Source organism: Alligator sinensis, unplaced genomic scaffold (genome assembly GCF_000455745.1).
Source record: "Alligator sinensis unplaced genomic scaffold, ASM45574v1 scaffold293_1, whole genome shotgun sequence".
Classification (NCBI taxonomy): Eukaryota; Metazoa; Chordata; order Crocodylia; family Alligatoridae; genus Alligator; species Alligator sinensis.
This window is the reverse complement of record NW_005842158.1, coordinates 173946-198531: the sequence shown is the minus strand read 5'-3', so window position 1 is coordinate 198531 and position 24586 is coordinate 173946. Positions and strand designations below refer to the sequence as shown.

At 44.7% G+C, this 24586-nt stretch overlaps 1 protein-coding gene across 1 annotated transcript in view; it reads right to left on the bottom strand.

Annotated features, from left to right (window-relative positions):
- Window positions 1-24586, bottom strand: part of LOC102376036 (fibrocystin-like) — a gene marked incomplete at its 5' end in the record, with an annotated part of 317838 nt that overhangs the window by 120217 nt on the left and 173035 nt on the right. Inside the window, one exon of the mRNA XM_025206503.1 lies at window positions 14162-14299. Within this exon, the coding sequence (XP_025062288.1) occupies window positions 14162-14299 (138 nt within the window). The remainder of the gene's footprint in view (window positions 1-14161; window positions 14300-24586) is intronic.

Sequence of the window (24586 nt, the reverse complement as noted above, 5' to 3'; positions counted from 1 at the left end):
GAAGTCCCAGGTTGGCAGGCTGAACCCCCAGATCCCCTGCCAGCTGGGGGTGATCCAACCCAGCTCAACATGCTGTGGTCCCACACACATGTTCAAATGGCACACCCAGGAGCAATAAACTCCAACATAATATTCACCAGAGTTTATTGCTTTGAATTAATTGCATGTATAGACATACCCACTGAAGCATTTTCATAGATTCATAGATGTTAGGGCCGGAAGGGACCTCAATAGATCATCGAGTCCGACCCCCTGCATAGGCAGGAAAGAGGGCTGGGTCTAGATGACCCCAGCTAGATGCATATCCAACCTCCTCTTGAAGACCCCCAGGGTAGGGGAGAGCACCACCTCCCTTGGGAGCCCGTTCCAGACCTTGGCCACTCGAACTGTGAAGAAGTTCTTCCTAATGTCTAGTCTAAATCTGCTCTCTGCTAGCTTGTGGCCATTATTTCTTGTAACCCCCGGGGGCACCTTGGGGAATAAATACTCACCAATTCCCTTCTGTGCCCCCGTGATGAACTTATAGGCAGCCACAAGGTCGCCTCTCAACCTTCTCTTGCAGAGGCTGAAAAGGTCCAGTTTCTCTAGTCTCTCCTCGTAGGGTTTGGTCTGCAGGCCCTTAACCATACGTGTGGCCCTTCTCTGGACCCTCTCCAGGTTATCCGCATCCCTCTTGAATTGCGGCACCCAGAATTGCACGCAGTACTCCAACTGCAGTCTGATCAGCGCCCGATAGAGGGGAAGTATCACCTCCTTGGACCTATTCGTCATGCATGTGCTGATGCACGATAATTTTGTGGAATAGAGGCTATAAAATAGGCTTGTTTTCTGGGTCACAACCCCACTTGCTATGTTACAGGTCCTCAAAAGTAGGACAGATGAAGTAATGGGGTGCTGACAACGTTAAAAATTATGTGATGCAAATACACATATTGATACTGTATAGAAATAAGTGAGAAACACTTACCAGCCCTCATTATCCTATAGCAACAGAGAGATTCTGCATTGAGATCCAATTAAACAAACACAGGAATAAAATTGGATGGAAAGCAGCAAAATATTAGAGCCTGCAAATATTATCCTATTTAAATATGTATACAAATATTGTTTTCAAATCAGTTTACATCCAGCTTTGCAAAATCTATGATACACATGACAAACTACATAGAAAGCTTTGTAGCTCATCTCCCGAACAGTACTGTATCAATTAAGCAAGAAGAGTTCATGCTATGATAATAAAGCACATGCAGGGTATGATGATGGCACAGTCTTGTGACTACAACCAGGAGTCAGGCTATGTGTATTGTGTTTTCAACTCTCCCACTTACTCACTGAATCAACTTCAGCAAGAAGACCCTAAATACAAGAGCTTTGGGTGTGCAACTTTAAGACAAACAGGAGGTGGAGGTACTATGTACCTCCAGGTTCAGTACATACTTGTAGAAATCAGAAAGGCTAAGAAAGAAAGGCTACAAATCAGAAATCAGAAAGGCTAAGGACAGACATCGGTTTATCCTGGGTTTGACTGTCCTGGGCTTTGACTTGCATCAAAACAGGCACAGGGCGTACAGCTTGAATGGCATTTACCAGTAATTAAAATTAAACCTGGAAAAAAAATGTGTTATCTTAGTACCCTACAGGTACTTAAAGCTGGACAATGGACTTGTACGTCTGTAGGATGGAAACAGAGGTCACCTTTGTGCCTCCATAAACATTTTTAGAGACACACAAAGCAAAAACAAAGTTGTCCCTACCTTTTGTCACACCATAAATGCCCAAATTTGTGGCCAGGAAAGAAGATACTAATAATTTGTGCTGAGTTTATTGCAGGAGCCATATCTATCTGCTTATGGCAGGGGTTTGAGGGGCCCGATCCTGAGCACCCTGGGTATTCCTGGGCAGCATTGGTTTGAGGGGCCCGATCCTGAGCACCCTGGGGATTCCTGGGCAGCAACGGGGCCCCTCAAGCTCTTGGGACATCTGCCTTTCCCTGCTTATTGAGTCATGCCCTGGGATTTCTGCTGACTTGTGCTTCACACAGAGGCACAAGTCAGCATGGGCCCTAACGCGGAGGCATGGGATGCCAGGGATTCTCTGGTTCCTGTACCACCTAGCACCTCCACACTGTCCCACGCTGCCCCGTGCCTTTGCACGAAGCACAGGTTGGCGCAGGTCCCAGCAAGGAGGCACAGGGGAGCGCAGGAGCCCAGAAATACGTGGCAAGGAGGCATGGGACAGCGAGGGTGGACTCCCCAAGCAAAGGGAATACTTTGCCTGTTGTCCCGAATCAGGCTGCTGACAATGCGTGAGGTGTGTTTCGCCCAAGAAAGAGGATCAGGAGTGGTGGGAGGCATCCCACCCTATCTGATCTGCTTCCATTTGGCAGTGTCTTTTTATCTTCTCTTGGCTGAAGTAGGTGACTTCTGCTCGCTTTGCTAGCTTCTGCAGGGCCCAAGCCCAGGTGCCTAGCACGCTCCACACAGTCTAGGGAGCCTCGGTTCCTAACCCGGATATTGTGATTTCCCTAGGTGGCCAGGCACCAGTCTCTTTTGTGGAGATTTGCCCTCAGCTGTCCAAGAAATCTGAGGAAGAATAGCCATTCACAAGCTAACACCCTAACCACTGAATTACCCTTCTCCTCCAGCCACTTCTGTCCTTACCCTTGCTGTTTGGATGTAATGGCACCAATTCTGCAATGAGTATCCTTTCAAGCTAACAGAAAGATGTTAATAGAGCACAAGAGAGGAAAAATGCTTAGAAAGTTTTGGTGTGTGTCATGTCGCTCTTATCTTGCGGTGATAAGTCTGTACAGTAAACTGTATTCCAACTGTGACTTCATTTATTTCACCAAGGGTAGTTTACAGTTTCAGAAGAAAATGGCCTAGCACTAAACAGATACCAGGGAGGAAAAAGTAGGACAGTTTTTGCCCTAGAGAAATGTATACAGAGTCCAGTAAAAGAGTTCAATGTTCCTTTAAAATTAGAGATGAAATAAATTATGCAACAGAAAACTGCAGCAGATGTAGAATTATATATCTATCTATATATCTATATATACACATGGCAGGCTGGCTAATTTTGCACACACACCCACATATATTTAGAGAGAGAGAGAGAGAGATCTATATAGATAGATATAGATATTGATATATATATATACAGTATATAGATATATTGATATCTGTCTATATATATAGATAGATAGATTTACTGTATATATAGATATCTATATATCAATATATTTATCAATATCTATCTATATAGCTATATACATCTATAGATCTCTCTCTCTCTCTATCTATATACACAGATAGATAGATAGATAGATAGATAGATAGACAGACATAAAATTAGCCAGCATGCCATGTCCCTTTAATATATAAAAATTACCAGCTTGGAATATCCGCACAGAGGAAACTAGTGAGATAGCTGATTTTATATCCCAAAGAAACATTATTCTTTAAGACCCTTTTAAATTAAAATAAATTAAATAAGAAACTGCAATGTTTCCTAAAGGGGCCAGATTGATATCACTGGAGATTTAAGTCCCCCATGTATCTATCAAAGTCCCTGATGCATCAATAGGACAGGCACTGCAATATTTCCACAGCCTTTCCAGCTAAGACAGCTCATCTGCGTACTGCAGTTCTTCCTCTAGAGGCAGGGGACGAATTGGCTCCTTCATCATCCATTCAGTCCCTGGCCTCTCTGCTGAGACTGGTGATAACTAGGGTGTGAACACCTGCCCCTAGGGATTGGACTGCAACCAAGGATACATTTCGGAAAGGACAACAGACGGACAACAGATGAGAACGCTAGTGATCTGCGCCGCAAGCTTTATATCCCAGCCCTCATCTTCCAACTCATCCTTATTCCCTTGGATGGTTTTCCAGAGTATACTGAAGACCCAACAACCCCCTGCCCCTCTACACATACCTCTTGGGAGCACAGTGATGTTACAGCTCGCCCATTATGAACTCTTCCTGACCCTAGCCATCCCCATGGAGTTTGAGGCTTATAGTTTTTGATACTCCTTTTTTTAATTATCTTGACCAGCTTTTTTACTGGTATTGACAAATAAATTAAATTACCTTCTTTTTTTTTTCATAAACCAGTGTGCTTGCATGTATGTGTGTGTGTGTGTGTGTGTGTGTGTGTGTGTGTGTGTGTGTGTCTATTAAAAAGAATTGCAAAAATATAACAATATCCCATCTTTAATTTTAAAAAAAAAAACCAACATATTTCTAGCATTAATGACTACAGGAAAAAGCTTGAAAATGAGAACTCTAATAAATGAAATCAAGTTTGAATTTGAAAAGAAAGTTTAAAAGGGGAAAGAACTATAATCTTTTAAAACTCTCACGAGTTTTAAGAATTAAGAAAAACTATATAAGCAATGCTTAGGGACGATCTCATTTGTTAAAGTACAACCTGGATTGGAGGTGAAGCAATGGCAGCTATAAAAAAAAGAAGCAAATATAAAGCAAATGGATGAAGGGAAAGATAATGGTTAAACATATAAATGAGAAGGTAAGTTTAAAAAAAAAAAGACAAAGGAAGCAAAAGGACGCAGGAAACATCTACGGCCAGCGGAGATGAGAACCAAAGGACAGTATTCTGCTGCAAAAGAAGCAGCGGAAGTATTTAGTAGACCTTTCTTCTCTGGGAGAAGGAAGGACAAATAGTCATACTGAAGCCTGACAACTAAGCGCTTCTCATTAAGCAGCCAGCACTAAAATCAGACATTTTGGAGTCAACAGGACTGAGTATCTTGCATTCAAGACTTTTTAAGAAGATGGTCCAGCAGCTGACTGGACTATTACTGTTATGTTCAATAAGTCTTGGAGCAGCAGGCGAAATTCCAAAAGACAGAAAGAAACCTCACATTGTGCCAATTATTGAACAATGACAAAAATGACAGCCCGTCTGTTGGTCTAACATCAGTCCTGGACATCAAATGGAATGGCTGACACAAGACACCATAGAAAAAAGAAATGAGAGAGCATGACATAATTAAAGACCATCAACATGGGTTTAGGGCAAATAACTAACCCCTGTCAAACTAGTTTGGTATCTTTTCCCATTAAGCTTACAAATTTGGTTGAGGGAGTACACTAAGGGTCTTATTACACACTGCATGTTAAGCTTCTCAAATGGTGATTGGTGTTAGTTCAAATGGTTAAAAAAAAATCATTTTATAAAAAGTTATAAAAAAATAGTTAAAATAAAAATTAAAATAATTACATGTTAAGGCTAAAAACTTTCTCTGACTGTCCCCATCCCACAGAGCTGCGACTCACCACTAGAGGCTGGTGAGCAGGGGCCTGACTAGGAGCTATAGCTCTGAGCTGTCCACACAGGACAGAAGGCGAGGGCGAGGGAACACTGCATCCTGGGATACTGGAAGAATGAAACTTGGGTGGCTTACATCTGGGGAGTGGCCACACATTGGTGGACATGAGCTAGGTAACATGGATCAGAGATAAACCTGCCCTGGACTGGTGCAATGTTTAGATGCCTAAAGGGTGCTTAAAACTCGTTTACATGTCTTAATGTGTGGACAATCTAGGGGTTAAGAAGAGCTCCCTGAGCTGCCTAAAATCAAAGCACTAAAATTTCTGTAAGGCATTGGAGATAGTACTAAATGATGTTTGGATTTAGAAACTACAGCAAACCAAACTCAACATGTGACTAGCTAGCTAGCTGATAGATCCTGAAATGCAGGTGTAAATGTGAATGAGGATCATATTTGCAAATGGGGTCCAACAGGCATCACTCTGGGATCCAATCATATGTGAACAAGGTCAGCCAGGGTGTGACCTCACAACAAGGCAGCTACTCTTTTAGACCAAGACCTGAATTGGAAGGTAACCTAACTCTCGGCTGCACTTGGGTGAAAACATGTGCATGAGCACTTCCCTTGCAGATGCTGACACAATTTAAGCTTACACTAGTTAACAACTTGTTTGTGGACCCACAAACTAAAACTTTTATTAATTATCTGAAAGAATACTAGGATAGAGATTATAACCACGGGTGGATCCAGGGGGGATGCTGCTGCTCACCCCACTTTTCTCCTGCCTCTGAGTTCAGTCCCAGGAAATGTGGGGGGGGCAGTGGCATTCACCCCCAGGGTGCCACAGTGGCATTTCAGGGTCTGTGTTGACAAGCCAGTGAACTCCGAGACTTGACTGTGCCTATTTTGCACAGCCAGGGAAGGGTGTGATCCAGATCTGCCCATGCCTATAACCAATGCAGAAAAAAACCTGATCAGCAAAGAAGGGTAAATATTAGAGATCAGGTAGTGTGAGCATTGAGTGAGAACTAGCAAGAGTCAACCTAATTTAGGCCTTGCAGAAGAAATTAAAATAAATAACAAAAAGTTCTTCGACTATAAGTGAAAAAAGAATATAAGGAAAAAAGAAGTGGGACCACTCTGAAGAGACAGTAAAGATGAAAAACAGTCTAGGCATGTCCCCAAAAATCATGGAGTACTTTGCCTCAATTTTCACACAGGGTGATATCCTGGAATGTGGACGCAAAAGCAAGATATCTCAGAGGAATGAAGGGCCAGAAACAAAATTGTCACAGCCAATCTGAAAGCAATACATCAAGGGAAGATCCACCTATTAGACATGTAGGTGGACTTAGGCACCTACATGCGATCCCATTCTGCTCTACTCAAGTCCCTAAAAACAGTCAGTGCAAGAAGTGGATGGGGCATCCTCCTTTTTGCTACTTTTTTGGGGACGCAGTCTTAAGAGTAAGATGTCGGGATGTTAGAAAATTATATGTATTGATGGATTTCCGGAGAACCAAACAGAGTGGAACAACATCTCTCTTAAGCAGTAAGGTCCCCTCAAATGCTTAATAGGTGGAGAATCTTGGTCAAAGGGCTCCGTAGCCCAAGTTGGGGTGACCAGATTGGACTATCCCAGAATTTGGAATGGGCTCACCATATTACAGCTCCAATTGCTATTATCTTTAATAACTCTATCAGTGTCTGGGCTGCTACCATATGATCGGAGCATGGCAAATGTAACACATTTATTTAAGGAAGGAGAGTAAAAGGACTCCAGCAACTACAGTCCTGTTGGTCTGACCACAGTAGGATGTAAAACTACAGAGCAAATGCTGAAGAAAAGAAGAACTAGACAGAAAAGGTGATATTACAGGAATACTGTAACCAGTTCTGGTGCCAACAACTCAGAAAGGATGTTGATGAATGGTTGGGGGCTCATAGGAAAGCAAGAGTGATGATTAAACAATGGGAAGGGTACTCTGCAGTGAGAAATGCCAGGAACCTGATCTTTTTAGTTTATTAAAGGTTAAGGTGCGATTTGATCACGTAGTAAATATCTTTATAAAGGACAACAATTTGATCATAGAGGTGTCTTTAGTTTAGCAGATAAAATGCTAGAGAGACGCTGGAGAGAGTCCAGCGGAGGGTAACAAAACAAAACAAAATGATGGTTAGGTGCCTGAGGCACATGATTTATAAGGAAAGACTGAGGGAACTGGGCCTATTTATTCTGGGAAAGAGAAACCTGATGAGGGGGGAAGGTTAATAGCAGCCTTCAACTCCCTAAAGGGGGGTTGCAAAGAGGATGGAGCTGGACTCTTGTCAGTGGGGGCAGATGACAGAAGGAACAACGGGCTCAAGCTGCAGCAAGGGAAGTTGAGGTTAGATATCAGGAAAAGCTTTCTCACTAGGAGGGTAGCAGTGCACTGGAACAGGTTACCCAGAGAGGTTGTGGGACCTCCCTCCTTTGAGGTTTTTAAGACCCAGGTAGATAGCGTTGTTTGGGATAATATAGCTGGATGGTCCTGCTTGGAGCAGGAGGTTGGATTAGATGACCTCCTAAGGTCCCTTCCAACACTCATTTTCTATGATTCTGTGCAATGGTTGGCTGGTAAAATCAGACTAGCGAGACAGTGCAAATTTTTAACTGTCAGAGTAATTAATTCTCAAGGATTTTTCATCACTGGCAATTTTTCAAATCCAGATTGGATATTTTTCCAAAAGATATTCACTTGTTCCAACAGGAATTAATTCAGGGCAAACCTGTTTTCTACAAGAAGTCAGACTGGATGATCACAACTTGATGATCATCTTGCTGGGGTCATCTAACCCCAGTGGTCTTTCCTGCCCAAGGGCAGGGGGGCTGGACCCCAGGATCTGTAAGGTCCCTTCCAGCCCCTAACAACTAAGAAACTATAAAACTGTCTTTTTTGGATTTCATAACCACGAATCAATGGATTACTTGGCACTGTAATTTGATCAACTTGGTGAGATCTGTTTTGTGAATGTTTTCACAGTGATCTGACAGACTGCAATGCTAAGGATTAAAGTTATTAATTCACTCAAAAGGGCTGCTTACCTGGAGAGCTAATAAGGAATTTTCCAGCAGAGGGATTCCAACGGGAAAAGAAAACCCTTTTGTAAAACCAACATTTTCCAAGGAAAACCCAAAATTTTCCATTTGGGAAATCAGTAATGCCAGCTTCATAGCTGACCACTGGAAAGGTTCCTGTCCTCTCTACAGCAAACTGCCAGGTTCTACTTTGCTTCTCCCCAAAGGCAAATTTTTGATAATCTTCTCCCATAAAAAATAAAAAAAACAGGTTTGACTTCCCAGATGAGAAAAAAAAAAATTAAAAATGAGAATTTCCTTCAGAGAAAAGGATGTTATAGCTTGCCAAGCTCTATCCATACGTGTCAGGTTATTCCTGTAGATCACTCCTAGTTTCACAGCCGGTGAATTGGAGCCTCAATGCCTGCAAAGGAGGGTCTACAGAAAAAAAAAAATAAAAGGAGCCAAACACAAGTCAACTAAACTCATGGTTTCATGTTATATGTGACTAGATTTTGGACTCGGATGCCATAGCAATGAAGGTCAGCAGCAGCAAAGACAGAAAGTGGGAGGCCTGCATTATGAATGGCCAAGCTAAGGGCCCCAGCTGTGCTAGCTTAAAGGCCAAAGCAGATCCCAGCACCTCAATTCACCGGTGAGGACAGAAAGCCACCACACACCGCTCCCATTACATAAGAGGGATTAGGTCCTGACAGTCTATTTTCTACCCTGCTCTTTTTCTACCCGAAATTTGTTACTTTCCAGATTGCAGCCTGAACCTAATTTTGTCATTGTGCTCCAACAGTTTATTTTTTTTCCCATTGTTTTCAGATCCCAGTTTGCTTCCAGATGTTGTGCCTCACATTATTTGTGATTTTCCTCTAGAACAAAGCCGTTCAAGTCTTTCGCAGGATGTTGGGTGTCTCCTTTCAACACCACCTCTGCTTTTGCAGTCTGGTTCTCCAGGACAGCTGTTGTAAATAGGAAACAATCTCCGTGCTTATGATTTTTCTTCATGGTTTTTCTCATTGGCAAATATATGTTGCTGTGTGAACAGAAGTGATTCTGGTGGTAGTTTGTATTACCTGAATGCAAGCCTTTGGGGATTTGACTAGGTTGATTCCCCACCATAGAAAAATGTCTATGGTTTTCGGGCATCAAGGTGGGACATTTGCTGGTAATCAGCTGATCAGGTGGCATGGACCTTTCCTCTTTTCCTGCTGGTTTGTCAGGGGCTCTTCACTGTGGATCTAGATGCCTGTAAAAACAGCTTTAAAGAAGGAAGACACCCAAGCCATCTTCCTCCACTAGAGGCTTTTGCCACAAGAAAGAAACAGATGAAAACCAGGGCTGCTGCTACGACCTTGGGCCACTGCAAGAGTGGAGCTGCTGGCTGTCCATAAGAGATGGACATCCAAGAGATGTAAATGAGATAGGTAGGGTATACCCCAAGGGGAGAACAAGGACCAAGCAGAAGTTGGCGAGAACTGATTGACTAAAGCAGATGGTGCCATAAACATTATTTTTTTCAAATGGAACAAAATGCTCATCACATTAATGACAATTAAAAATGTCTTGAATAATTCCCTAATATTCATAGATTCATAGATTGTAAGGGGCTGGAAGGGACCTTGTAAGATCATCGGGTCCAGCCCCCTGCACTCGGCAGAAAAGACAACTGGGGGTCGGGTGACCCCAGTGAGGTGACCGTCCAGTCTCCTCTTGAAGATTTCCAGGGTAGGCGACTGCACCACCTCTGGAGGGAGTTTATTCCACAGTCTGGACACCCTGACTCTGGAGTTTTTCCTAATGTTGAGTCTGAAATGGTCTTCCAGGAGTTTGTGGCCATTACTCATGGTTTTCCCCAAGGGTGCCCTGGTGAACTGTTGTTCACCGAGCCCTTGATGTACTCCCCTGGTAGAGTGGTAAGCTGCTACCAGGTCCCTTCTCAGCCTTTTTTTCTTCAGGCTGAAGAGTCCCAGATCCCTCAGCCTTTCCTCGTATGGCTTGCCATGCAAGTCTCTGATCACACAGGTGGCTCTTCTTTGGACTCTCTCAAGCTTTACCACGTCTTTGTTAAAGTGCGCTGCCCAGAACTGGACGCCGTACCCCAGCTGCGGTCTCACCAATGCTGAGTAAAGCAGAAGAATCACCTCCTTGGTTTTGCTGGAGATGCATCAGTTGAAGCATGCCAGAGTACTGTTTGCTCAGCTGGCTACAGTATGGCACTGCCAACTCTTATTCATACTGTGGTCCATTATTACCCCCAGGTCCCTTTCAGTTACGGTGCTAGTTAAGTTGGCACCACCGAGCCTGTAGGAGGTATGTTCCTTTGCCTTGTCATAGCTATCATAGTTTCTTATCATAGCTATCACAGAGATGTTGTACCACTTCCAATGTGATGGGAGGTGGGGCCCATGAAACAATCTTCCCATCAAACTGTGGTCCACATGATGGAGAAATTGGAGAGCTTGGAGATGCCAGGGTATGCTACAGAGCTGCCACATATCTACCGGCTGCACCGAGTGCTCCTCAGGTCAGGCACTACCCCGCACGATGATGTGGTCATCTCAAGAATCTCTTAAGACCTGCCAACTAGGAAGACAATACGGGGGAAGCTTATTGCTTCTGAAATTTTCCATTCATAGAAAAAGCAGGCAAGTCAGTGCCACGCAGCTCTCATGCTGAAAGCAATGATAGAGACTTCAGAAATGTCTGGTGCTTCATCTCCAGACAATCAAGTCATGAACTAATGATGACCTCAGGCGTCTTGCCTGGAATAAAAGAACAAGACTGACAAGCAGCCCTCACCAGATATCTAAAACAATATATGACAAGTTTGAGACTAAAAAAGTCTATCTGGATAATTGGTGAGTGCAGGGGCGTTGTTCTAGTTTACTTTGTTGTGACAGGCAAAAACAGTCTGCCAGCAAAGAACAGCTGGATGCTGAAAGGAAACAGAAATAAGTCTGATGAACTGACGCTGGTGCAAATGGCATCAGCATTTCAACACCTCCTAATCAGACATGCGGGGGGGGAGGAATTAGTGGCTTTGCTTTGTGAGGGAGCATTGCAGACATTTGAATCAGTTGGAATTAAAGAGGGGTTGCATGTCAACTCTGAATGTGGGGTCAAAATAAACTCATTGAGCTCAAAGTGAAGCCTAGTTAAATCTGCTGAGAGGTTAAGGTCAATATTTTCTGGGTGTTTGTGTCTGGCACTGACTTGCTAGTGACCTTTGGCAAGTCACTTAACTTCACTGAGCCTCGGTTTCCGTAGCTGTCAGGTCCCTTCCAGCCCCGAACTTCTATGAATCTATGAAACTGTGGATCATTCCCTATTTTGTAACACAGAGATATTGTGGAGCATAACTACAGCGTTCCTGAAATGCCATTGTAATGCTAATCATTGTATCAGGAACTTAAGCTAAAAGGCTACCCTCCCTGGCCAAGAGCTATAACAGATTATCCTCCCTTGTCAATCAGGTAAAGAGGAAGACCCATAATACAAAATGACCATTGAGTTACAAACTGTGTACGAAGGCAAAATGACAGGAAAGCCTTCAATGTCAAAAGGGTGTTAAGAGCTGGGAGCAAAGAGCTGATTCATCTACAATACTTTTCCCCAACCACAATTTTGGCCAAAAGAAAAGAAAAGAAAAGAAAAGAAAAGAAAATCAGCTCTCTCAAAGACTTACAGCCAGGAATTGTCCAGCCTTGAATTTTACTGCAATGAACATTTCTCTTGGCTTGAAAACTATTGCTGCCTGTACAATGACTGGACTCAGTGATGCGACAAGTCCCTTCTAGTCCAGTGCACCTATGTGCTATCACTTCTGTGCTTTAACCCTCCTTCTCGTTGCTATGAGGACCTGCGCTCTCAACGGTGGCAACCAGAAACTAAGAATCATGACATAGGGTGGAGAACTAGGAAATCCAAGCGATGGGTCCTATTTTTGACTCTGCCATGGGTCATTGTGATGGCCCGGACAGGTCCTTTAGCCACCCCATGCCTCAGCTTGCCATTCTCCAGAACGGGAACAAGGCAATTTAGCCAACAATGGCTGCAAGAGCACTGAGCCGCTCCCCCGCAGGGAGGATGTTGGGGTTTGGATCAGATGGCGTCAGTCTTAGGCTCCTATTCGGGCAATGCTGAGTGCTGATGTCCACATCTATTAACTTTGTTTACTAAACTGTCTCATTATCTATCTTGTGTCAGGATTTCTTTAGGGTGTGGTAGAATTGGACAGATGGGATGAAAAACCTTCCTTCGGGCATGGCACACACAGGATTGGACAGATGGGCTCCGAGAAGTTACCTTCAGGCCTGGAACACATGGGCGGGGGTGGGGGATTGTTCCCTCCCCATTTTACAGATGAGTGTCAAAGCCACTAGAGGAGTTTGCGAGCCGAGTGGAAAGATGATATCCATCTATCACCTTTGCTGCTGAATTTGGAAAGAGGATATTTCTCTGGAGGACGTCGTACAGCTGCAGATACCTGTTTGCCCCCTACTGCCACCCTCGATCCACAGGCATTTGCTCTCAGAGAGTCTATACAGCAGTGAAGTCCTCCCTGCTTTTAACTGCGCTTAGGCAGCGAGGAACATTCATTTCCTTCAAATCAATCTCAAATCACCTTTAAACGGCAAAAGGGTCAGAGCAGCAAACTAGCAGGCATATTTAAAAATGCGCTGACCTCCTTTGCTAGTTTCTAAGCCTCTCTTTTTTTCCTTCAAAGCAAAACTCAAGGCAATAAAAGATCTCTTTTGCCAAACCTGTATTAACTAGCCAGTCCCTCGAGATTAACAACAAAAAAATCTCTGAGCAGACTTCTTGGAAAGGTGATTACTCAAACAAATTCTCGTTTGAAAGTTCATAAAACCAATCTTGAGAGAGGTCAGGGAGTGACCAACATGGTGAGCTGAGAGTCCGAAGGATTCTGGTAAGTAAATAAAATCCTCGACTTTATGAAGCTTCGTGTTTAAAGAGAATTATGTGAGTAATTACTTTTTCAGGGAAAGGCAATGATTTTCTCATTGCTGATGCTATAGAACAGCCCCAATGACATTGGTGCTACTCAGGACATAAGCAGCAGTGCCAGCACTATATCCTATAACAGTCTCTGACACCTTGTGCAGCAACAGGGACAGGCCCGGTGGCATCAACCCAGCTGTGCCATCCCTTATCCCATATCCTGGGCTCCTATGTGGTGTGGGTCTGCACGAGTTTGTATTTAAATGTGCTTTGTGCCACTTATGGCAGCACACATAATGTGAGGCTGGGCCTACATCTGCACCGGTTAAGAGACTCTGCTTTGAAGAACATACAACGGATGAAGGGTAGAAGGATACAATTAAAACTCAGCATTTTTATATAGGATGGGTAAAATCTTGGCCCCAAGGAAATCAATGGGAGTTTTGTATTCGTTTCAATGGGATCAGAATCACAGAAAGTTAGGGCTGGATGGGACCTCAGGAGGTCACAGTCCAACCCCCTGCTCCAAGCAGGGCCAGCCCCAGCTAGACCATCCCAGCCGAATAGATTTCAACTGATAGATATGTGTGTGCACGTATGTGCATGCATGTATAGGTATATGTATACACACACATACATATATATTAGTCCCACCGCACAGTCTACCCCACCTCACAGCTCTGAGCAGAACCCTTGCTTTGACTGTATCACAGGAGAAGAGGTAGAAGAGATGACCTTATTTTACTAGTGCGCCTAGCATCCTTGTCATTTTTTTTTTCAAACCAGTAAGTAAGTTTAAATCCAAGCATCAGGAATTTCTGCTACTCACTTACCCACTTTCAGCTCACCACCTGCAACCACTACACAGGCTGCACTAAGGACGTTGCTGGAGTTGATTGGGAATTCCAGGCGTCCCAAGACATAGAGACCTCTCAGAGGAGGAAGAGTTGTATCCACCAGGATGGCTCTGTCTGAGAAACAGGGTAGATATGGAGAACAGCGGTAATAGTCCAACACGCCAACACTAAGTTTTAAACATATGACACAAAGCTGGAAAACAAGGGGAAAATACCTTGAGATTATGGACACTTAAGTATGTGCTTAACTGCATTTAGACGGCAAACTTTGGGGACAGAAACGTCTTAAGTTTTTCTATAGCACCTACCACCATGCTGTCCTTATCCTTGGTTCTTTAGGGCTACTGCAATGCAAGTAGCAAGGAGTGATTAGTATAACATGCTTGAGTCCCACTGGGTGTATCTACATGTGCAATTAATAGGCCTGAATTTTCTCTGCAACAAATTGAGGATTATTAAAGTGCTCCCAGGTGCACGTCCATATGCGCGCCCACTTTGGGGAAAGATTGCATCTGAGAGGAGCAGGGATACTCAGCCCTGAGCCCCTCTGAAGCAGCCAAGGAAAGTCCAGGCTCCCCTGGGTGCCAGCCCCTAGCTGTCCCAGCCCTGGGGCAGCCTTGAACTGCACAGGGTTGGCTGGGATGGGAGGGAGAAGGGAAGCTGTCCCAGCTCAGCGAGCAGCTCCCTGCCAGTTGTGGGGAGACTGGATGGGCTCCAGGGGAAAGGGGGGAGCTATCCTGGCTTGGCAGGCAGCTGCCTGCCAGCCCCTCACAAATCAGGACTTTCCCGATCTCTATGGGGCATGGAGAACTGTCCTGGTTCTGGGCAACTGCCAATGTGGAGATTGGGACCATCCAGGTTGCATCCAGATGTCCAAGTGGCTAGAAGGCAATCTCCCACTAAGCCAGGACAGCTCTCTCTGCTCCCTGTGGCCCCTTGCTGCCTAGGCTAACTGGGAGTAATTTGCTCCTGGTCAGCGTCTACACATGCATTTCAGCACATTAGTTTAATGCGCCTATTTCTAGGACCTGTATCTACAGGTACTAGAAAATATGGCATTAGAGTAATCTATTGCACAGTAATTGCTGTGCATGTGTAGACAGTGATGCTTTACTGTGCATTATATTAGTCTAATGCACAGTAAAGTGTTTTGTGCAGGCACACCCACTGATTTTCACTTCAAGCTTAAAGTTATCATTATCATTCCACGTGGTCTCGAAGTCATCCCTACTTAGCAAAGCACTTAAGCGAGTGCTTCAGTTCTGTTGACTTCAATAAAATGTGCCCAGTGAGTTGCTGCCTATAAACCTAACTGTGCACACAGAACTCATTCATTCAGTTTAGTAAGAGAAATTTTGAAACAGAAGCTAAACATGATCCAAGTTACGTTTTTTTTTATTACACCCAATAAAATATGAGCCATTAAATTGAAGACATAGAACAGGTGTCCCACAGTATACACCCTCAGCAATCCCCTTATCTTGCTGCCACAAGTTACTAGAAATAACACTAGGAATTTCTGCATTGGCCCGTTTTGCTTGCCACAGCAGTCAATGGAAATGTTAACGCTGGCTTTACCCGGAGCTGTCAAGCTAATGGTACCGAGGTGTGGAGATCCAGTGATAGCCCACTAAATTAGGACTCAGGCTGAACTGCTCTCTACTTCTTTCTTCACAAACCCTACAACTGGTGAGAACCACCTCTAATTAGGTGTGCTCATGGCATTTTGGAAAATCCCAGACTAATACAATTGCTTCCAAAAGCGGGCAGTGCACAGCCAACAAACCACTTAGTGTTCATAATAGACCACAAGTGCAATGAAGTGGCAGAGGTGGCTTCACCTGGCCCACTGTACAGAAGAGAATTTTGTCCTAAAGTCTCCATCTAATTCTCTTTAAAGTCAAATGGCACCTTTGCACCTATAGCTGAAACCAACTTGGGCCCTTTCTTCACAGTTTCTAGCTACTTCTAGCTAGTCTCTGCAAGAATAATGGCTTCTAGGTGTGGCATACTGGCTCTCTCTCTATCACTGGATGCTTCTGAACAAATGAAAATCTAAATGCTTTCTTTCCAAGGGACCTGATGACAACACCCCTATGTCACTGATAGCTTCCTGCACATATTGTTGTCTCATAGTGCAAAAACATGGGTTGAAGATGCAGCTTGTTTTATGCATAAGCCGTTTACACCCAGAGAGGATTTTCAGCGTAAGGAAAGGTAATGTCAGCTGTCAGCCCCAATGCTGGGATTTGCTATGGTTTCCTTCCCCCTGAGCTCCGTTCCTGCCAGGGATAAATATTCAGAACTGGGATGTTTCAAAGAAACTTGCACATTTTTCAACTGACTTGAGTCCAGAATATGGACTGGAGGCTTCAAACACATTCAAATTGGAACAAGGAAACCACCCCACTACACGAGAGTCGGGTCCAGCTCCCCCATTGTGTTTCTGATCGTGACCTGCAGTGGTTGCTTCAGAAGGAACAAGAGAGCACCCCAGTAGGCAGGCACAGGGGTATTTAGCCCCAAGGGGGGAGTTTGTCTTCCTAATTACCAATAGCTAGAAGTTGGTTTAAACCCTTCATCCTAAAAGTGTATTTTCCATTCCATAAAAAATAATCATCATCATAGAATCATAGAAAATTAGGGCTGGAAGGGACTTCAGGAGGTCACATCTAGCCCAACCCTCTGCTCAAAGCAGGACTATCCCCAACTAGATCATCCCAGCCAAAGCTTCGTCTAGCCGCGTCTTAAAAACCGCCAAGCACAGATATTCCACGGTAATCTTGAGATTTTTTCGGCTACTCTTCTTGCTCTGGCTGTTCTTGAAATTCACTTAGGGCCAGATTCTTTTCCACCTAATATGTTCCTGAGTGGCTACAGTGGGATTCTAGTCCATCCTGCTCAGGGCCCTGAAGAATAGTTAACACAACAAGTGCATGGGTCCTCTACCTCCTCGTTGCTTCTGTATGACTCGTTCTTTAGGGGTCAGATGTTGGCACGTTACAAAAGTAGGTCCATTTGTGGATTTTCAGGCCTTGAACAGTGTGGAATAGAATCACACTTGGGCACCCAAGTCCACTTAGATGCTTAATAGGTGTAACAGGATCTGGTCCACAATGGCTGCCCTGCGGTGACTTCTTGGCGAGCCCTTGGCTTCAGTGATGTCTTGTGGGACACAAGCTAATGGTGTGTCCTGTGAAAACTGGACCAGGCAGCATTCTTTTTTCCTTCTCTCTGGATTTTTTCTTCCCACGGGGGATGAAAGTTTTATCCAGATCCCTGAATTGACTGGCTTTTGGTACACATGGAAAATATCCAAAAGTATTTTCTCCATCCTTGTTCTGGCACAAATCCCACTGATTTCAGTTCCAGTGCAGCTTGCATAAGAGCTGAAGGCCAGTTGTTGATCCTATAGAGCAGGGGTGACCAGTGTCCAAAAAAAACCCCATGCCTAAAAAAAGCAAGGTGGTGCTTGTGGCAGCAGTGTAAGCTGCCTGAAGCCAGAGTGTGGATGGCAAGAGCCATGCTCCAGGCTCTGCACACCAGATTGCCACCACTGGAGCCCCAGAAAGCCCCCTGAACCCAAGGTAAGGCTGCTGGGGCCAACCCTGGGGCTGGCCCTAGCCTCGCCTACCCCACCTGGGGCAACTTGCTGCATGCCAGAGTGCACATGCCCAAGTGCACCCCAGGGACAAGTATGTGCCACTGCTGTTTGTCCCCGGGGAAATGCGTGTGCATGGTTGTTTGAATGCACCCATGGTGTTTTGCTCTCATGTCCAATACCCAGAACCACTGACTACTAAAATAATCAATAACAGAGAAAAGTCCTGCTCAGCCCCTATATCCCCGAGATGCAGCATCCTTGCCGCAGGTGGAACCGCCATGGGATTTAGCTGCCAATCTCCAGCGCATCTCTCCTGAGCGGGTGTCAGGGTCGTGACACGGGAGACTTTTCACAAAAATGGTGAAACTCTTGTGCATAAGGATCTTTACACGAGAAGCATATCCCATTGCCCTGCAGAGCTTACAGTCAAACTCGGCAGGAAAGACACAACTCATAGGAACATAAGGCTGGTGGGGACCGCCTGGGTCATTCATTTCCATCTATGGCAATCCCAGATAACCATGCAATAGGCATTGAGTCCACAGTGAGACATAACAGAGAGAAAAGGAGAAGGTGGAAAATACAGTTGAAATCATCTTGTGAGGGAGTTCATGCTGTGCTGAAAAATGGGGTAAAATACTGCAGTTGACAAAGGCTGTAAGTCTATTCATCAAACACACGGAGAAACATTGTTATAAGGAAGAAAAATGGGCTCCCAGGCAAAATATTTCTATGTTGAGTTTCAGCCTGGAACAGATCTTTTATTTTTTTGCTGAGTTGCACATCCTTAGAAATAAGAGTTTATCCTAGAAATGCTGACTGCTCCGTAACGACGGCCCTAAAACAACAACAGGAGAAATTTGCCCATTCAGAGATACCTCCGCAGACCTGAGGAGGCTTCACTAGCTCCAGAGAAGTCTGAATATGAACGGGGCCAGCGTGTTTTTGTGAGAGACGGAGAGAAATCCACTTCTTACACCCCTTCCGTAGCTGCTTCCTGAGAGATTTGGTACAAAACACAGCACACTGACCAGCTACTCCCAAAGATCACAACTTTAGCATCATGTCTAGCCAGAGATCTGCCTCCAGAGAAGAGAAAAAAAAAAGTTTTATATCTTTATTTTTATTCCCCCCCCCACCCAACAAATTAACATCACAACAAACAACGGCTTCCCTAAAATGAGAATTTAAGGGCTACCTGGCATTTTATGTGTACTTTCTTCAAACAACAGCTCCCAGGTACACCACAGTCCTAATGCTTGGACAGACAACACTGAAAACTCACTAATGACTCCAGCAATGACATAAAATGCCTTTGATCAACCACCCTGCTATATAAAACAACATAGCATGCCATTGAATGGAAATCAGACACAACAGAGGAGCTATTATATGAGATACAGTACTCCAGCATTCATCTCTTCAAACAGAAAAAGTTCAAAGCAAATCAAAATCAGAAAATGAATAACAGAGTGGATTCCACCACTAGAAAAAAAAAAAAAAAGGAAGAAAAAATGGCCAGAGGCTACATGATATCATATCTGTAGCCTTCAAAACAACATTCCATTGCCTCGAATTATAACGCGCTCTCCTTCCACCCAACATGCTCCGTGTCAGGAGTATGTCATACTGGAAACCATAAACCAAAGCTTTGCAAATCCAAGGGCTTGAGGAGCTAATGCATTCCACCAGCTGGCCCAGACTGAAGGCTGCTGCTGCTTGTCAGTGGTATGTCACGAATCAATTCAGCTGTCTTGTTTTCCAAGGTCCTGCAAATAGGGGTTTGGCGGGTGAGAATCCCAAAAGAAGAAAATGGATCAGAGTAGGCCGCCATTTGTTGTGCGAGGGGTGCTTGTGTACCGGCTGCAGTGCCGGGGAGTAAAATCAGAGACCTCCAGGGAGCTAAAATGCTCCAGCGGGGCTGAAACACATGCACGTTCTCTGTGGACAAGCACGGAGGTGGGGGATCTGTGATATGCCATCGGAAGCAGGTTACACTTGTGCAAGAGGGGTCACTCAAGTAGTCGACACAGGTAAAATTCACCCCTGTGCTAAAGGCTTAAATGACCCAGGGTCCACTCAACAAAAGCAACACCTCCCAAACACTTTGCATGGGTTTCTAAGCATAAGTCTGACTGAAAACAGCAGACAAAAATATGCTATTCCTATAATAATCATGTGTAGTGATGCTGTTTCCTAGAGAGGTTTCCTACTCCCCTCATCTTAGCGATGTAAGCCTGTGACGTAGGCCTTCCAACTCCCATTTGACAGATCAGGAAACCAAAGCATGGAGAGTGTCTAATGTCCCTGGGCATTTTTACACGTGCTCCGGGAGGCATGAGGAGGTGCTTTAATTAGCAAGCCATGCTAATTAAAAGGGCCCAAGCATGTGTATCAGCATCCTCCGTGATGAAAAATAGTGGCAGGGTGCTCATCGAACGAGCTTTAGCTCTCCGTTTTTCAGTACCTGCAGAGCCAGACACAGCTATGGATGAACCAGGCAGCCACCCAGGGCTGGGACAGAAAGGGGGCCTGAAAATGGTATGTTTTTTGTCTGATTATCATTATTATTATCATTATCTCCAGTGTAGGGGGGCCTGATCACCCAGGGCAATAGGAGTGTAGGTACGGTGCTGAGTGCAGGGACACTGATAGACGTGATGCTAGAGCCTGCTGGAGCGCAGTAATTTTTGCAGATTCATTGAGTCTGCTCCAACATGCTGGTTTTCCAGTGCATTGGAGCCAGCTCCCTGCACATCTATAGGCGCCCCTTTTGTTCAGACTTCACTACCAAACTCCAAAAAATCAAGGTAAGGAAGCATGCCCCACATCACAGAGGCAAGGTGGAGCAAACCAAGGACTAGAACCAGAACTTGCGGTTCCTACTTCTCGTGAGACCGACCTCTCGCTGCATTTAAAAAGGCAAACAGTGACAAAAATACTGCCTGGTTTCAGAGGCCCTTTGATTCCAAGCTGCTAGAAAAATGGGCCATATTTACTTAGGATGCAGATACCTTATAGGATTATCCTGGAGTTATTTTCTTCAGATTTTATTTCACAAAAAATTTACTTTGCAGTAAAGCATGGACACACGACCATCTCTCCCAAGCTGACTGTCTGCAGTAGGCCATATTACAGCACCTGGTCACTAGGGCAGAGGAAACTGGATACCCTGGATTAAAATGGACCCTGGTAGAGGATGCATGACGCAAACTGGTATCATTTTCACTAGTGTAAATTTACTTCCTGCTTCCTCAGAAGTAACTTTACACTGGCAAACAGCATCTCCTCCAAAGTAAACACTGTGCATTGTGTTTGCTCTATTTTTCCTCTGGAATTGTCTTAAAATAATGTAGAGCTAAATGCCCCATGAGACACCACTAGAGCCTAAGCTGATCTTTTTGGCTATGATAATTTTCCCAGCATCACATAGCATGCCGATTGCAAGGACAGGTTTAAACCCAAAACTCCTGCTTTGCATCTTAGTGCAATTCAGCAGTTCTAATGGACTCTTGTAAAAATTAGAGTTAGTGGAAAATGCACAATATTAAGTGGTCTCTATTTCAGCAGTGGTGAGCCTCAAAAGATGACTGTACTTTAGGGAAGGAGGTCGAAGTCGAGAGGCTGTGACTGCAATAAGCACACCAAATAAAATATTGGATACCTTTAAGTAGCAATGAACTCTTAACTTAACTTGCTTATAATTTTTTAACTATTGAATAGGCAGACACAGTTTTTTTACTTCCCCCGCTTCCCCAATACAGCAGTACTTTTTTTATACAACGCTTAGTGAATTTGTTGGAGTAATTGCCACAGAAGGTGGTGGAAGCGGGTAATATAGGTTCAAAAAGGGACTGGATAAATTCATGGTAGGTCTATTAATGGGTATTGAACAGAACGCTTGGAGATGTTTCCTCCAGCATCTCTAAACCTATAAAGGTGGGTGATAGGGAGGGTACTGAAAAGGGGACAGCTCACTCTGGAGATATCCAGTTCAGTGTTTCCCTCTATAGCATCCACTGCTGCCACTGTCAGAGACTGGATAATGAGCTAGACAAACCATTGGTCTAACCCAGTATGGCATTTTGTGATGGGACATGCCCTGAGGGCTGCTGTGACACCCTCTGTAGACCACCCTAGTCCTGCCCCTACTCCAGACCTTCTATATAACCTCCCCCCCGAACCCCCCATCTATCTCACTTGCCATGCCTTGATGTTCCTTATCTGTTGATTAGGAGGATGTCCCCGAGTCCTGGAGTAGGCACCCTTGTGCCTAGTGGGCTGATTCAGTCCCTGGTCTCTAGGGGCCATTACTAGACCCTTGCTCTTTTTTCTCTGTGGGGGGCTCACATACCCAGTCCAAAACTACTCATACCCTGCTGACACAACTTGAACTTGGTAGTCACAACTTATGACCCTAATGGCCCTAATCAACCCTTGAGGGCTCCAGTTGTGGCCTCCATCCTCCCCTATAGCCACACCCATGCCTCACAGGTGTTACTTGGTTGTCTTTGACCTTCCTGAACAGGCTCTGGCCATCTTGGCTTCAGTCCACAGGATACTCTGGCTGTAGGCCTCTAACCTGGGCTCGCTTGCTCTAGCCCAGCTTATTGGCTTCAGCCTCTTCCTCTCAAGGCTCAGGCTCTAGGCCCCCCCAGTTGCAATCTCCATCTTTTCCTTTCTCTCTCTCTCTCTCTATAGTGCCCTTCCCCTGAAAGTTTAAACCTAGAGTGCATCTTTGGTGCCTCTGCACAGCCCTACAGCCACAACCCAGTCCTCCAGTGTTAAGTCTCTCCAGCACAGAAAAAGAGAAGACACAGCCCATCTGGCTGCTCACAAAACAAAAATGCTGTTGAACTGAAAATCAGCCCTATCCTGCATCCTCCACCTGCATGTCAGGGCTCTCCTGATCACCACTCCCAGGTCCACGGCAGCATGCCTGGAGGTCCTCATTCTTCCCCAGACAGCACCAGCGTGAAACGGCTGACCTGAGAGCAAATCTTTTATATGGATACGTCCCTCCCCTTCCAGCCAATCTGTCCTATCACACAACATGAATAAAGTGTTCTGTCATTGGTCCACCCAGCCCTGCTTGGTTTCAGCATACCCATGGCAGGGCTGTTGGTGACTGCTGAAACCCTGTCTCCTCTTCCCGTATTATTTTTGTCTACCTTCTCCCGCTTTGGGCCACAAAGACTCTACTCTTGAAGGGCCCTTGCAGGCCTGTTTGTCCCCCAAACCTCCCAGTAAGAGGGTAAGGTTTCCCTGTTACACACTTCTTATATTCTAATGTATTTAACACCGTCTGGTAACTTGGATTCCCACTGCAAAGTTCCTACTATCACTACAGGTACTTTTCTGACCACTTGCCATTCTCATAAGAAGAAGGGCTTGCCCACTTTTTTGGAACTACTTGTTGTGTAACTAGATCAGCATTTGCAGAGGCCAAGGAAAAAAAAAATCCAAACTCGTCTGCTATCAACAGCTGTTTGTTCTTCTTTAGTTTTGGATCATCGTCCTTGTTTCCAGCTAGAAATTACTTCGTAGCATCCCAGCCTCAAAGCAACCCCTGATTAAGTGTTAGACCCTTGTATGAGGTTGCCTTGTTATTCTTCTAACTCACCTTAGCACCTGATCTACTGGGGCTCGTGCACTCCAACCCAAGAGGAGTGAAGACAGAGAGCGGCGAGGCAAGTGATGAAATAGCTATCTCAGGAGGACCAGGCTAGACAGTTTGTCCTCATTATTACTAAAAGTAAAGGTAAAGCCCCTGGGGAGGTGTCGGGGAGGTTTGGACACCAACCAACCATGTGCATATAGGCACTGAACTGGTAAAGGCTTCTATGCAATCCCATTAACTTGATAGTTATAGCTGAGCTGAGAAAGGCATTGCCAAAAACCTGCCCCGTACAAACTAAAATGCTACATGGAATCAAGTGTGACCTAACGTTCAAACATGGCCCTTGTTTGTTTCTTTTTGGCAATTAAACATTTTGCTTTGGTTTTGCCATTCGTTAAGGTCTAGGTATGGAGACAGTCATTTTTGCTGTTATGCAGTAGCACAATCCAAGGAGCTGAACCCTAGAATTCAAGACTAAATGCAGCTTTTTGATCCACTTTGCAACAAGGATCTCGTATGGTGTGCCAGCGTTTGTCCTGCAAGGTGCATCTTTAACCTGCCTTCCATCTGACTTCAGACCAACAGAGATAACTACCTCTCAGTGTTTGTACTGTAACATAATATTGAAATCTTTGTGTTCTTATCTTGGGGACTCTTCAGGATACTCCGTGGCCTAGTTCAATGCAAAAACCCCCAGGCACAGACCATGATCTCTGTTTCTGCTCAGCAAATAGAGTTTGGCTTTTTGCTTTCTCCTACAGTCCAGAAAGGATTTCCCCTTCTTGGATATCACCTAACTAATTCTTTGCCAGGTCAGGGGCCTCAATCATTGGTGGCAGCTTTGTCTCTCTTGTTCTCTGCCTGTGGCATGCAGGTCGGTCTTTAGAAAACCAAAATACCTTAGTCTTCCTGTAGACTTTGGGCTGAAGATACAGGATTTTATATATGGACTTCAATAAGTATGAAATCAAACTAAATAACCTAGTGCTTCCTTCCACCCTGAAGCTCCATGAAACTATGAAAAGCAAATTACTCCACTACAAGGACAGTTCTCCCCTTGGGGAAAGGATGGGAGAGGGAATGAAATAAGCCACACATGAGAAGAAGTTAGTCACATTGCTTAACACATGATTGGGAGGCACTCAAATATTATTGTGAGGAGAGTGGTACAAGAACC